At 34.3% G+C, this 16,185-nt stretch overlaps 1 protein-coding gene and 1 pseudogene across 1 annotated transcript; both read right to left on the bottom strand.

The window, feature by feature from the left end:
- Positions 1–1,643: 1,643 nt before the first annotated feature.
- LOC117922467 (G-type lectin S-receptor-like serine/threonine-protein kinase CES101) lies at positions 1,644–4,577 on the bottom strand. The gene is made up of 7 exons (XM_034840598.1): positions 3,443–4,577; positions 3,237–3,347; positions 2,940–3,145; positions 2,661–2,871; positions 2,309–2,546; positions 2,069–2,219; positions 1,644–1,955 (listed from the first exon to the last, which is right to left on the bottom strand). The coding sequence occupies exons 1-7, from the start codon at positions 4,575–4,577 to the stop codon at positions 1,644–1,646; spliced, it is 2,364 nt and encodes a 787-aa protein (XP_034696489.1).
- A 6,490-nt stretch (positions 4,578–11,067) lies between these two features.
- On the bottom strand, positions 11,068–14,943 carry LOC117922554 (annotated as a pseudogene).
- Positions 14,944–16,185: the final 1,242 nt, after the last annotated feature.

Below are 16,185 nucleotides of genomic sequence, written 5' to 3' on the forward strand. Positions count from 1 at the left end.
TTGTTTTTGTTTATTAATCTATTGTGTATTTACAAAATTATAATTTTTTTAAAATCCGTAATAATTATATTAGGGAGGTAATGCTTCATTTGTTTTAGTAACCTATATGTTGAAATCTCAATATAGAAAATGATGGCCAACTCATAGACTTTTACGAACATTGTAGATTCATTTACATTCAATATATCTTAATGTACCTTATTGTCAAATAGCCAATGTGATAGCTTTGATTTGTTTGTGTACTAAATAGTAGGTTGTATGTGCTAATAACCCTAAAATATTGGAATCCAATTATTACAAGTAAAATAAGAAATAAGATTTGCAGGGTAATTTCATTAGTTACTTTAATATGCTTGTAAAACCCCTAATCTCTCTCTCTCTCTCTCTCTCTCCTCCTTTTTAATGGACAAATAATTAAAAAGCATTGTAATTTTGTTTCCATTTACTACGTTTATCATTTCTATTAAAAATTGTTTAGATTGTTGCTTGTTTTGTATCAATTATATTGCTTGTTTCCAGTCTTGGAAACCATTGAAATGATTTTATATTCTTTAATGGGGGTCATTCATGTCTTTGACACAAGGATGTTATATCATATAAATCAAACTAGTTTTCATGTTGAAAATGCACTTGTTTAATTCATTCCTTATCCTTAATGCAATGATTTTACCTTATTTGAATAACATTTCTTAAATACTAAAATAGGATATAGGTTGGTAGATAGGGGTTGCCATTTTTGTTTCATTCTAAATGTAACTTTGGGATTTGTTTTAAACTTCCTCATGAAAGAATATTTGAATTGAGTTATTCGAGAGATTGATTAGATTGATTGTGAAAATCATGCTCCATGCATGTTTCATGTTTATCAAAGTTATGACTTTTGCATGACCCATTTCTTTGATAATAAAAAGAGGAGATTGCCTAACATCCTTATTGCTTTGAAGACTAGCTCATCTATTTTGTTGTTGTTGTGATATGATTATTGTGTATGCACATTTGCTATTGTTCTTTGATAGTGCCACATGTACTTAACTTCATTCAAATGTATTGTTATAATTGTATGACAAAAATATGAGTTCTTGGGAAGGGAATCAATTACCCCTAGAAAACATCTACTTTGCTTAAAGATGATAATCTTAAGTGTTGTCCAACATTAAAGGGAGAATGATGACCTCAAGGGTCACAAAGAATGCATGGACATCGAGCAGATGGATAATATTATATAATAATACAATAAAAGTAATTACATAATGTTGCTAGTATGCTCTTGCAACAATGATTGCAACATGGTTTTAGTTAATTTTATTGAATACCTAATGCACAAAATATATTGAACGTGCTAAAAAGTGAGTAGGTGAGTTGGTTTCAAGAGAAGGTGATATGGAGTTGTTCCACAAAAAGCTTTCTACATAAGGTCCCAACCCATAGATTTAAACTAGTCAAAAAAATTATAATATGTTAAATATAAATGGTTAAATATAAATATAAATATCATACTTAATTTATTATTAATAACTTGTAACATATGCTTGATATTACAAAAAAAAAAATCATACCCATAATTAAACTTAAAGATAAATTTGATTTAAAATCACCTAGAAGAATTGCTCATGATGGTATAAATTGAAGAAATCTTGGGACCTTTATCTAGCTTCCATCACAGATATTGATACAATATTAAGAGAACAATTCTCTGAGTTTCTTTTAGGGATCTCTAGCTCTTGTTCAATTCCCCCGATGAAAAATGCAGGTTGCTTTGGGATAGATAGTTGCATACTTTCGTTCGCAAGCATAAGAACAACATCTGACATAGTGGGTCTATCTTTTGGATTTTCTTGCACACAAAGAAGTCCCACATGGATGCATCTTTTCACTACATTATTAGGACTCGGATCATCACATAATGTTTGATCCATTAATTCTAACTCTTTACCTTCTTTCCACAATTCCCATGCCTGAACAACATACAAAGTCATACAATATATATGATAAAACTATCTCTATACAAATCGATAAGTCTTATTCCTAAAGAGTAAGATGGAAGTAAATTAGGATTTAGAAAACTTACATATCCTATGAGGTTGAGAGGATGTTCATAATGATAATTACTGTGGTTCTTTTTGCTGCTCACAATCTCTAGTAGCAATACTCCAAAGCTAAACACATCAGATTTTGTAGAGAAAATGCCTTGCATGGCATACTCTGGTGACATGTAACCACTACAGTAATAATTAAGCAAACTTTGTTAGTATTTAAGTCATAAGCTAAATTTAGTATGAGCTCGATTATAGAAATGGTATACACTTACTATGTTCCAACAACTCTGTTTGTATTTGCTTCACATTCATCTCGACCAAATATTCTAGCCATACCAAAATCTGATATCTTGGGATTCATTTCATTGTCTAATAAAATATTGCTAGCTTTCAAATCTCTATGAATTACTCTTAATCTAGAATATTTGTGGAGATAAAGAAGTCCTTGAGTAATCCCTTCAATGATACTATAACGTTTCTTCCAATTCAATAAATTCTTTTTGCTAGGATCTGTCCATAGAAACATTAAATATATATATATATATAAGAACAATCAAAATTAATTACCCAAACAAATATATAATGTAAAAATAGAGACAAAGTCAAAAGTTTAAAGATTACCACCAAAGACGAAGAAATCCAGGCTCTTGTTTGGCAAGTACTCATAAATTAGTATCTTTTCTTCTTCTTCAATGCAACACCCTAAAAGTTTAACGAGATTATCATGTTGGAGTTTTGCAATGAGGGCAATCTCATTTTTGAACTCCACCAATCCTTGTCTTGAACTTTTTGAAAGCCTCTTTATTGCTATTTCTTGTCCATCGAGTAACTTTCCCTGAAATCATTTTTATTTGGAGATGATATCGTGTATCAATTTAGTAGAAGTATATGACGTTAATTTACCTTATATACGGGTCCAAAACCACCTTCTCCAAGCTTATTTTCAATTGAGAAGTTGTTCGTCGCAGCAGCTAAGCTTTGAAAGCTAAATAGTTGCAACTCATTCGTTTTCTTTCCACCCTTTTCATGTTTCTTTGAATTGTACTTGGTAAAAGGTTTTGTAATAGCTCCCAATTCAAATAGTAGCTCTTGTTGTCTTTTGTTCTCCTCTATCGAGTGTAAATTAAGGTTAGGACATCTAATCAATGTATGGTAGAACTATTAGGAGAAATTTTGGTCTATATGTTTGTGAAAACTTACCTTGTAGCTTCAGCTTTTTCCATCCTAAACAACACAAAGAGCTTGCAAGAAGTATAATAACTGCTCCGCCTGCAGCAGTAACGAGCCATATCCACCACATCTTTCTTGCAGCTGCATTAGCAAACAATGAAGACATATTTTTCTTTTTTCTTTTTTTTTTTTCTTTTTGAGTTTCATGTTTTTCTCTTGGAAAGAAATGATATTACCTTTATCGGTTTGAAGGACGTAAATCTGTTCGGATTCTCCTTCAAAATATTTTCTGGGTTGTATTCGGCTCCAAATTACACAACGAGTTGCAAAAAGGGAAAAGGCAACACAAGAGCAATTGTTCCAGCAACTGAAACGGCAATCCACAGAGGTCGAGTTGTCATAGAACATAAATCCTCCGGAAGCTACATAACCACCATCAGTATATTGAAACCGCTGTGATGCCGGCTTTCGGCACTTCGGCAAATCAGGCTTCACACATCCTCGCGATTGAATGCTGGTTTCACAGTGAACGAAGCTTCTAAGCCTACTCATAAGAACTCCCGATGGTAGCAAAACCAACATTGGGAAAAACACGCCTTCGTCCGCATGAAAACTGAAGTACATTTCTTTCTTATTTGACGTATAGCGAAAGCCGTGTCCATCATTCCTATGATATTTGGGTAGTAAAGAAGCTGGAAGGTTGTCGAAACTCAAATTCCCATTGTGCCAAAACCCGCTGGTCCAGTAGATCTTCCCTCTCCACCATGCGATTAATTGGCTGTTATTACGGAAATCTGCGCCCAAAGAAAAATGCCCGGTAGCAGGAATCTGACCAGTTAGCCAGGAAGTCAGTGACCACTGATGCCCAGTCCTCAAATTGATACCCAGTTTCATTCCTGGAAGAAGTGTGTCCGTTGGATAATCAAAGCTTTGCCACAAAACCCGTGTTGTTCCATCTGACACATGCTCTCTCAATATAAAGTTCCCATTATTCTGTAGAATAGCACTTGTATTGCTTGCTATTTGACTGTAATTTGATACAGCAATGCTGCCTCCGTTGTATCTGATTTTTAACTTCCATGCATGGTCAATCATAAGATTTCCGGATGTGTCTGGAACTGGATCATTCCGGTTAGCAACCCAGACTCTCCTCTTCTCCAATCTGGTGTACCATATTCCTAAATAGCGGTAGTCTGAAGAACCTTGCGTGAAGAAGCCTAATGTGAAAGCGTAGTTAGCAGAAACCAGGCGCTCCCAGTCTCTTAGAGGTTTGCCTTGTAGCAGCGTGTCTCTTGTTGAATAACAAGTACTTAAGAAGAGGAAGAAGCAGGAGAAAGTGAACGGGATGGGGATTCTTCCTTTGACAGCCATATGACTGGACAGTCGTCACACAGCACAGAAATGTGTTACTATGAGCTTCTCTACTTATAGTATTTTGATGTGGGTTCTAATGGAAGGTGTAAGTGTATGTGAGCATCCCTGATTTGAGACAAAGGCCTGCTAAGGACGGCAGGAATAATGTGTATATATTAGCCACTAATTTTGACCTTGAATTGGAAATGCTTTCATCTGAAAGTGATGCCTTTGTAAAATAAAGAGAGCAGCTTGGAAAAGGAGCGAGAACTACGACCAATTCATGTTTGTCTTTCTAACTTGGCAGAAATCGTAAGGACTAGGACCTCATCAAGGTCCAGTCATTGAAGTGAAAAATCCTATAAACAATGATTATTGCCCTGAGTTGTGAGAGGAGCTCGCACCTTACTTCACCGGCCGGGCATTTTGGTTTCCATTTATAGAGCACAAAAGAAGAAAAATTCGCGGCTAGGCATAAATAAAAATGACTAAAAGAAGGAACGGCTAACTAGGCTTGAATTCCTGCAGTTGTAGTACAATTAGCCTGACAGATGGAGATCCTGCAGCAGCTCAGTTGTAGCTTTCTAATGTAGTTTATTGCCTTGAATTCCTAGTGTCGCCATATGTTCTGATATTATGGTTTTTGGGCAGCGCGTTTGGTTTCTTCTATTAAAGAATGAGACCATAGACCAGGTTTGTCTTGGTTCTTCAAGCTTGAATTTAAATAAAATATAATAAATTGGGGATGCATGGCCTATTTTGGTGAAGCATTAGGAAATCTTTGATTTTGATGTCTTCAATTGTGCCCAAATCTTATTCAAACGTATTTGCTTCCTTTTCCCTTCTTTGACTTTTTCTTAATTTGTATTTCTTCTGTTTTTTTTTTTTTTTGTACAATAGCTTTCTTTTCTACATATACACAGACAGAACAATAGAATAACATACACAAGTTATGCCATTGCAAATCCAAAGTTTTCAAACCAACCCTATAAATATTTCAAAAGTTTAAATAGATCAAACATTTGTCTCTGTGAATTGGTTTATATATGTGCCATTGTCTAAGCCACCATGTTCCCATGTCATCTTTATTAAATTGATTATTTCGAAATATGAGCCAGTTGAATAAGTATCAAATTGGAAAAATGATCCTTAAACATTTTTTTCCTTTATTTTTCTTGAGTTATTTGGTTAAAAATAACATTAACCCATCATTTCTTTGAAATAAAATAAAATAACCCCATAAGACAAAAGTATTATTTTCTTTTTTACTTCCCTTAAATGTTGATCTTGATCCAACTGGAGTCAAGTCTGTCCAACTTTACGGATGTCAGACAACCTTCCTCCCTTCTTTGTGCCTCTTAGAGAGCTCGCCTAGGAATAATGAAACTGGGTGGACTCCTTTCCTGTATAAAAGGATGTTCGGACGGGTGGTTCGGGTACGTCCCTCTGAAGCTCAAGTCAGGCAAGAATAACTCAAGTTGCTTAGTGGAAGAGAGTGAATATGCGTGTGTACCTTATTTGTGCTTTTTAGAGGGTTTATATAGTGCTGATGAGAATGTCACTGTAGTGCTGACTATGCACTTTGACTTTCTTTTGTAATGATGATTGTCCCGCATGTGGCTGGGCAATCATTACAGTTTTGGGTAGCTATCAGGTGCCATCAACTGACATGGCACGAGTTTGGATTGTGCAGTCGCTTGTCTCCTCAGCCTAATGATGGCTTGGAGCTATGTGCATCAATTAATTGACATGGACTTGAGGGCTAAAAGAGGTCCCATTGGCCGTTCACATGTTAAGTGTGAATAATCATGCATGCCAGTGGGTCTTGAAGACTTGACCGAACAGTCTTACCTGTATGGGGAGTCTGACCTCCCCTTACTGTCTAGCCCTATAAGGGAAAATGACCTTCTCATGCCTGGTGCCAGACGAAATTGGTCATTAACCGGATGGAATGATTCAGACGAGTTGCACACTTGTGCCAGACGGTCAAGATGTATGGGTTGAAAAAGTGACACGTTGAGGGGAGCTCTCCCCCCACATCAAATACACAATTTTTCTTCTTCTACTTCATTCACTTTTAGATCTAGTGAACGCAAACTTAAAAAACATTTTACCTCTCATCTCTCTTCCTAGGAAATCGTCCACTTCTCATTCTTTCTCTCTCTCTCTCTCTCTCTCTCTCTCTCTCTATATATATATATATATATAAAATGAGCTTGTTGAAAAGTGATAAGCTAAAAAGATTTAAAAGGGTGACAAAAAGCAAAAGTTTGAATTGCTAAGGAAAAATGAAAGCGAATCAATTGAACCTTCGAGTATAGTCTTTATGTTTTATAAATTTTTGGAATTTTTAGGAATGTTATATAATGGTGTTTAAGTAGAGTTAGAATTATTACTTAATATCTTAAAATTTTGGAAACTATTAAAATGTGTTCAAAATAATAATATATGTACTGTGAGGTTATCTTATCTCATGCTCTATCTCCAAACAGAGAGCAAAAAATGAGTTCAGTAGGGATGATAAACAAAAAAGATTTAAAATGATGGTAGAAAGCAGAAGTTTATGAATGAGAAAAGCAAATCAATTGAGCTTTTTGAGTATACAATAAATTTTTGGAATTTTTAGGGATATTATACAATAGTATTTAAGTAGCATTATAATTATTATTTAATGTCTTAAATTTTTGGGTACAATGGAAATGTGTTCAGAATAATAAGTTGTATATTTATAATTTTTTTTAGTTCTCTATCATTGTTAGTCATGTATTTAGAGTTTTGTTTTTATTTTCTATTCTGTTTTGCTTTCTATTTTATTTTCTTTGCAACCAAACATGGATAAAAAGGAGAGATCCACTGCCATATTTGACTAATTTTGTGTGATCTAGAATGTAGCATGAAGGTAGATAAGCTGGACAAGGAGTATTAATGGCACGAGAAATTTTGATTGGCTTAGATCTATATTTTTATGGTTGAATCAGTAGGTAAGGATACTTTATTTAGTTCAACTTAGATAGGATTTGCATAAAAACATGTAAAGCCCTCTTGTTGTCGTCCTGGTGGCGGAGTAGCATCGATGGTGTCGACATGACAGTGGTGTAGTGGTGGCGGTGGTGGTTCTAGAGTCTTGTCGAATTCATCTGTTGAATAAAATGGAGGCGGTTTGGAGCTATGAAACGAATTCGTCCCAAGCACTCGGAGACGGCTCTCTCTGCGCTGCCTGGCCTCTTGCCTCAACTCTCCTCCGATGTCTTCTCTCAACTCGATCAACCTATCTAGGTCTCTAACTCTCACTCTCTCTTCAATTCTGTGTTTTTTTTCTCTTTGGATATTTGGAGTTTGTTTTTGTCGATTGTTTCAGATTCTTGATGTTTGGAGTTTTTAGGGTGTGTTGTGGACATGTTTAACCCTAACTCTCGTTTGGCTAACGTGAAAGTGTGGGAAAATGAAAGAAAATTCCTCTCATCTCTTATTTCTGCTACCAAACAGACCCTGGAGTATTTAAACTATTATTTTCTTTTCTTTGCCTTCATTTTCTCCGCAACCAAATAAACTATTCACTTTAGATTTTATTGAAGTGTTGACGAAAATCAAAGCAGTTTGTATAATGGAATTAATCTCTGTTGTATGAACAAATAAGGCAGAGAGATTGTCTGCTGAAACAGCTTCGTATGGATCTCAATTGGTTGTGTTTCCTGAAGCGTTCATTGGTGGTTATGCCCGTGGTTCAAAGTTTGGTATGACCATTGGTAACCGCACAGCTAAGGGCAAAGAAGATTTCAGAAGTATATTTTCTTTCTATTCTGTTTCTTTTCTGAACCTAATGTTTGGAATATAGAAGATTCATTCATTCATTCTAAAGTGGATATTAGGAAGGAAATGAAGCATTGTAAGGAAAAAAAAAATGTTAAGAAACAAGAAGATAATGCAGAAATGCTTTCGTCATAACAAGAGTTGGATTTTGCTATAATTGCTCTGTGCCACTTGCATTCTTGTAGTCTAGTTTTTTCTTCTGATTGAATCACATGTATTTCTAGTGTCGATGGTTTAATTTTTCTTGCAAGTTTCTATACTTGGTTTTAATGCTTGTCTAGGCATCCTTGATGCTTCCACTTTTCTGCACCAGAAGTTCAGAGAAGACTTGCATTTCTAAACCTTACTGGTGTAAAAGGATAGCGGTATCTTTCCTCAATAAGTATTAGATTTCATTTCAATATCCTGATGACAGTATATATTTGATGAAACAATGTGAAAATGATTTGGATCAGGTATTCGTGGGTTAAAGGGTGCTCAGAAGAAAGGCATTGATATATGATCTGTATCTTTCTTCATTATTTTGCTGTATAATTTGTCTTTTAATGCATATTTTACTATTTTGGCTCCTTTCTGTGTGTTGCTGTATGGATTGCATTTCAAACCTTGATCACTGTATGGGTGGTATATTCACCTAAAATCTGCACAAAGATTATAAATGATAGAATATTAGTGAGCATAACTATCGACCATAATACCACATCCCTTTTTCTTATGTAGCCCTTGTTTTTCTACTCTATTTTTTCTCTTTATTTTAATTCAATGTTTTAGTTCAAATCACTAGATCTCTTTTCTCTGAGGCTCTTTGTATCATGGAAAGCTCAATTCAGGAAATGGTTTTTGACCATTTCCTGTTGACTGTTAGAGGAACGGGTTGCATTTATTCTCAACCATCAATCCCACTGGTTTTAGTTACATGTGACACTGCAACTAGCCATCCTATAAAAAATGGGCATAAACAAAAGAGAAAATTGTTTTATGGCAAGCTGCGTGCATTGCTTTAATTTGGGTAGTGTGGCGGGAAAGAAATGCAAGGATTTTTGAGAATAAAGCAAAGAATTTAGAGGACCTTTGGGATTCTATTCATTTCCTTGCTTCTCTTTGGGCTTTTTGTTCCAAGGTTTTTAAGGGGATTCCCCTTAACGTGCTACAACTTGATTGGTTAGCGGTGTGTAATTCCAATGGGTTGGCTAATCTAGAGAGTTTGCTTGTTTTTACTTTGTATTTTCTTGTATTTGATTTCTTGTAGTTTTGTTTTTCTTTGGTGGGAGGATTCCTCATCCTTCTCTTGTACTTTCTTTTTATCAATATATCCTTTTGTCATTTCCTATCAAAAGAAAAAGAAAGAAAAAACAAAAGAGAAAATGTGCACTAACAGGAAAAGACACAAAACTTTCCTTAAAAACAAATTTTGAAAAATGATAAGCCTGGATCATTATGATTATCATAGGTGTATAATATGTTGACCCCATTACTCATGCTGATCCGCTAATTACAGGGAACCCAAGGATAGGTGTTGACTGGGTTCCTATTCTCTATATATGTGATGGAGTCCTCGTTGATAGTTTCATAATATCTATCTATATATATATATATATATATATTTTCTAATTTATTACTCTATATGAGCTGTTTGCCACTTGTAGAATTCATTTGAAATGTTACTATTAAATTTATTAGAAAGGATATTTAAAGATGATATATGAGAGATATATTAAAGGTGAAACATGTGAGATGTATAAGAATAAGTTTTTATTTTATTGTTTTTGTAGTAAAACATATTTCACTAGAAATTTTATTTATGGTACAAGAGTGATCTTTCACCATGAACATTTTTATGGCAAAAAAGTGACCTTGTACCATGATTATTTTCATGAAAAAATGACATGTTGCTACAAACTTGTTTATGGTGAAAACTGGTATGTTGCCACAAATTTTATTGTGAAAAAAATGTTTATTTTGTTATAAAATTAAATTTAATGATTAAAAATATTTGCTCAGACTTATAGCAACAAACTCACCGCAAATAATTTTTGTGGAAAGAAATCTTCTACCACAAGATACTCTTGTTTAATTGTAAATTAATTTGTAGCAAAACCCCATATTTGTTGTAGTGGATCACTCGCCTCTTTGAAATCAAGATTGTTTGAAAGTACTAAGAGGCAAAGGTAAGTGGTTTGAGATTATGGATAGCCATAATTGAATCAATTTCAAATTATGGTTATATTGGTTAATTTTTTCAATAGAAGATCTTGGGGAGTCAAGTGGCAAGTTTTTAACTAAGTCTTTTTGTAATCTGTTTATGATTGATCCAACCTTAAGCACAATCTATCCATCTTAAAAATAGGGAGGGGTAGAGAAAGACAAAGGGAGTGAGGAAACTTTTAAGATTTTATGTCGACATTGAATAGTACATGAAAGTAAGTCACTAATGAATTCTTAACATACATTCTATTGTATTTCAATTAACTGTGTGACATTACCTTCAAGTGAGTTTTGATCAGTGTATAGAATAAGGGGTGTAACCCAAGTATGACTGGCAGTTTCTTGTGAATATACCAGTGTTCTGAGAGACATTTGAGACTCTTGAGTTCAGGAACTATACTGAACATCTATGATCTCTCTATAGCATTATCATGGTAGCTTCCAACTAATAAATGGAATAATTAAATGTAATAAGGAATTAGAAGACAGAATATAAGAAACTGAAATTTCCATCCTTATAATATAACAATGCCCACAAGTTCTTTGCAAATACATATCCAATTCATACATAAGATTCATGGAATATATTTCTAATATATCAGATAAACCCTAATGTTAGCCAAATATGGATCAAATGAACCTTGGTTGCTCTATCTGGCTTCCATCACTGAGATTGATGCATTATTAAGAGAACAATTTTCTGATTTGTTTCTAGAGATCCCCGACTCTACTGGACTCCTCCCAATGAAAAATGCTGGCTGTCTCGGTGCAGATAATTGCAGAATCTCGTTTGTAAACATAGAGACAACATCAGACATTGTTGGTCTATCCTCGGGATTTTCTTGAACACACAAGAGTCCCACATGAATACATCTCAACACTACATCATTGGGACACAAATCACCTAATGTTTGGTCCATTAGCTCTAAAGCTCTGCCTTCTTTCCACAGCTCCCAAGCCTGAAACAAGCCAATACAAGTCAATTAATTTTGTTCTTGACGTAGAACAGAAAACTCAGACTTTAGGAACTTACATATCCTATAAGGTTAAGTGGGCGCTCATGGTGATGGTTACTATAATTTTTTTTACTGCTCACAATCTCTAGCAGCAATACTCCAAAGCTGATTACATCAGATTTTGTTGAGAAGATACCCTCCATTGCATACTCTGGTGACATATAACCACTGTAGTTGCAATTGAATAAACTCTTAGTAGTAGTTTAAGAAATTTTTTTAATGTTTCAAGTCATACCAAATGTAGTACTATGTGCTTAGGTAGAGACATCATTATTTTACTTACTATGTTCCCACAATCTTGTTTTTATTTGCCTCAAATTCATTCCTGCCAAATATTCTAGCCATACCAAAATCTGATATTTTAGGATTCATATCATCGTCAAGTAAAATGTTACTAGCTTTTAAATCTCGATGGACTACTCTTAATCTAGAATACTTGTGAAGATATAGTAGGCCTTGAGCAATTCCTTCAATAATGTTGTAGCGTTTCTTCCAATCCAACAAATACTTTTTGTTCGGATCTGTTTCATAGTAAAATATGTTAATAAATTAACCAAAACAATCAAAATGAAAAACCAAATTAGTAAGTTAATATGCACAAATAAACCAGGTTTGAAGAATGGAAGACTGCTCACCAAAGAGAAAGAAATCTAAACTCTTGTTAGGCAAGTACTCGTAGATTAGTATCTTTTCTCCTCCTTCAATGCAGCAACCCAAAAGTCTAACAAGATTATTATGTTGGAGTTTTGCAATGAGAATAATTTCATTTTTGAACTCTGTTAACCCTTGCCCTGAACTTCTTGAAAGCCTCTTTATTGCTATTTCTTGTTCATCCAATAATTTTCCCTGAAAGGTTTTTAATTTAGTGATTTCTTAAATCACTTCAGTAAATGTCTAGAATATGCTACTTCACCTTGTACACAGGTCCAAAACCACCCTCTCCAAGCTTGTTTTCAATCGAAAAGTTATTGGTAGCAGTGGCTATGCTTCGAAAACTGTATAATTGCAACTCATTGCTCTTCTTCCTGTCATTTTCAAGCTTCTTCACATTGCTATACTTGACAAATGGTTTTGTGGCAGCTCCCAGCTCAAATAGTAGCTCTTGTTCCCTTTTGTTCTCCTCTATTAGAAATAAATTAAAGATAAAGACATGAAAACAATTATATATTTGCAAAACAATTGAAAACTTCTTCTTTTATATAAGATTACCTTGTAGTTTGTGCTTTTTCCACCCTAAATAACATAAAGAGCATGACAGAAGTATTATCAGTGCTCCTCCTGCAGCAGTAACAAGCCATATCCACCACTTCCTTGCTGCATTGAGAAATGCACATCTAAATGCTAGAGTAGTGAATAATCTCTTATCTATAAATAGTCACATTTAATTAAATAAAAATTCTTAATAATAAAATAGAGAAACCTTATAGGACTTGACTACTCAAATATAAAAACTAAAATTACCACTCAAAATAAAATAGAAGACTCTAACTGTTACAAACCAATTTATCAAAATTAATCTCTCTGAATCTTGTTCTTTTTTTGGGAATAATATTGATGAAGAACAAGTTTTACATTCATGTTAGAAGTCATGACTTTGAAGAGGCTAGTTTTTCTTAGACATTCTTTGCACATTATGCTCGAATCATGACTCTAGATATTAAAGCAATTATTCTTCTTTAAGAACAAGGAGATGTTGCCAACTTTCTGAAGTGATCATGTGTGGTTCTTTGGGATGATGTTGACAATTATTGGTATGCATCCTAAAAGGTTAATTTTAATTATGACAGTTCAGAAATTCTGCATATTCTCATATTCAGCATACAATAATGCAAATTTGCGAGGGTAACAAGCTTGGAATTCTTGTTCATATTTCTTATATATAGTTCATTTTTTTCAGATTAGTGCATATTCTTGGAAATGTTTAGTGAAGAAGCACTTGCTATGATGTGCTGTTTATCTCTACAGGTGAAGGATTGGATATGCAGAAAAACGCATTTATGTAATGTTTCAAAGGCTAAAAGTCATGAGAGCTTACCTTTGTGTGGGACAAGATGTGCAATGTATCCCTCACGCAAAGCATTACCTGTGAAAACAGATCCTTGGCTCCAAATCTCACATCCAGTTCCATCGTCGTTAGCCCAAGAATAAGCAACACAAGAACAATTGCTGATGCATTTGTCTCGACAGTCGAAGTAACTAATCATTTTCAGGGAACTTGAAACCATCCGTAGACATGTAACCAGATTCAAAAACGAATTGAATATTAGGATCCCTACACTCTGGCTGCAGTTTCTTCTTGGTACACCCAGCCTTTTGATCATCCCCTGCTTCCAAACCTACAGAACAAGCATCAAAAGGTGCCGTTCCATTCCCTACCTCTTCAATTATACCCTCTGGTGAAATTTTATACCTTGAATAAGTAATACTTTTATCCACAGAATATATGAAGTACTTTTCATTCTCATCTGAAAAGTATCTGAACTCGGGATTAGAATCATGGGAAATGCTTGACACATTCAAAACTCCCGTTGTGCCAAGGCCCACTAGTCCAATAGATGTCTCCTTGCCACAAGATGACCAATTGGCTTGTACTATTTCGATCCAAGCCAAGGGTAAATGATCCTGAAGCAGGAGAATCATCGCTTCTCCATGAAGTCAATGACCAGGTATGCCCAGTTTTGAAGTTAATCCCCAGTTTCATGCCAGGCAAAAGTGTGTCCGTGGGATAATCAAAGCTTTGCCATAAGATATTCCCAGTGGATCCATTGGAATTCAATTCCCTCAGTATGAAGTTGCCATTATTCAGTAGTGTAGCACTTGCATTACTTGATGCTTGAACCGAATTTAAGATAATAGGACTGCTTCCGCTGGATGAAATTCTCAAGTTGCCATCACTGTCAATCATAAGAGATCCAGATGTGTCAAGGATCGGGTTGTTCCGGTTTGCAACCCACACTTCTCCTTTACCAAGAGGAACTGGCCAGTGATAAATGTTGAACAATATTCCTAAGTAACGTTTCCCTGATGTACCATGGCTGAAGAATTCTAACCTGAAGACCCCATTAGCTGAAACCAAGTGCTGCCAATCTCTCATCTCCTGGCCTTGTAGGATTGTGTCTGTTTCTGTGACTGAATAAGAAGGGCAGGTGAGGAAGCACCATGAGAAACTGAGAAGGAGAAGGTTTCTTCCTATGCTAGCCATTAGCGGATAGTGCAGACATGAGGGAGCGATGTATTCACATGAAATGATCGATGAATGTTAGGTAGCGCGCTGACTATCATATGAGTCTTGAATAATGGAATTTGGGGGGCTGCTACTTTGTTTCTTCATGGAATGGAACTTCATATGGACCAGACTTTTTCAAATGAAGTTGAATTTCAGTAGTTGAATTTCACTGGTAGAACACTTGAATTTCATTTAGACTTTTCAAATGAAGGTGGAATTTATGCTAATACACCTTTTGCATCTTTTTATGATTTTTTATTTTATTTTAAATTTGAAAATTATGAATAATCATAGAAAAATAAATAAATATGAACTATTATAGGTTTGAATTTGATTTTGTCTTCGTACATTATTCATATAAATTTTTATTATTTAAATTATTTTTTAAAATTATTAATTTAATTATATAAGTAAAATAGTAATTTGTTAATTAGTATTTTTAAAATTTTATCTTTAGTGAAGTAATGGCAAGGGTCTTATTGTGTCCTATGAGATTGTGAGATCAGACACCTTTTATGGGGCTAAATAAACCCTAATGTAAGAAATCACAATCATCCCTCTCCCCTTTCAATGTAGATATAATATTCTCATTGTATTTCATAAAATTGTGAGATTAAAAATATAAATACACCTTACAAGGCAAAACAAAACCCTAAACCGAAGTCGAGAATCGACTCTGATACCATCTGTAACAGTCCACTTCAAACCATATAGATATTATCCGCTATGGGCTTAAATGACTTTTAAAGCTTTAAAATATATCTACAAAGTTAAAAATAATGCATACATATATAACGTGTAAACACAACATCCTTGTTGTGTCTCATGAGATTGTAGGGAAAAACAGATAAATATCCTTTACAAGACCAAAAAAACCCCTAAATTAGGATAAGAAGTCGACTTTGATATTATTTATAATGATTCATTCCAAACTATGTAGATATTGTGTCCTATGGGACCAAGGAGCTTTCAATATCTTAAAACACGTCTCCAAGGTTAAGAAGAGTCCATACATATACAACGTTAAGAACTTTTTTTCATATTCGATTTGAGATATATACAATGGCTCTTCTTCCTATCTCTTTCAAACTTTTTTGTTAATTTGTTTGAATTGATTAGAGTGTGATTTATAAAGTTTATATGCTTCACCTCTAACTTCTTTTATGCTCTTTAGCATGCTCAAACAGATGGAAATATTCTTTCAAATTATAAGTTATTGTGTGAGACCTACCTTCTAGTACTCTGAGTCTTCTCATGTGGCATGAGCACAACTAGAGTGTATCTCTAAAGCATTTATCAGAGACATCCACTACTTCTTTATATAATAGCTGATTTTTTTTATTTTTTTTTGTTTTAGTGTATTTACCAT

The sequence above is a fragment of the Vitis riparia genome, chromosome 9, assembly GCF_004353265.1.
Source record: "Vitis riparia cultivar Riparia Gloire de Montpellier isolate 1030 chromosome 9, EGFV_Vit.rip_1.0, whole genome shotgun sequence".
In the NCBI taxonomy this organism is placed as follows: domain Eukaryota; kingdom Viridiplantae; phylum Streptophyta; class Magnoliopsida; order Vitales; family Vitaceae; genus Vitis; species Vitis riparia.

Coding starts and splice junctions, on each gene's coding strand:
- LOC117922467 (XM_034840598.1), bottom strand. CDS start 4,577: ATGGCTGTCAAAGGAAGAATCCCCATCCCGTTCACTTTCTCCTGCTTC. Junction 2,872..2,939: donor GTTTTGGACCCGTATATAAG/GTAAATTAACGT, acceptor AAATGATTTCAG/GGAAAGTTACTCGATGGACA. Junction 2,220..2,308: donor AACAGAGTTGTTGGAACATA/GTAAGTGTATAC, acceptor TTATTACTGTAG/TGGTTACATGTCACCAGAGT.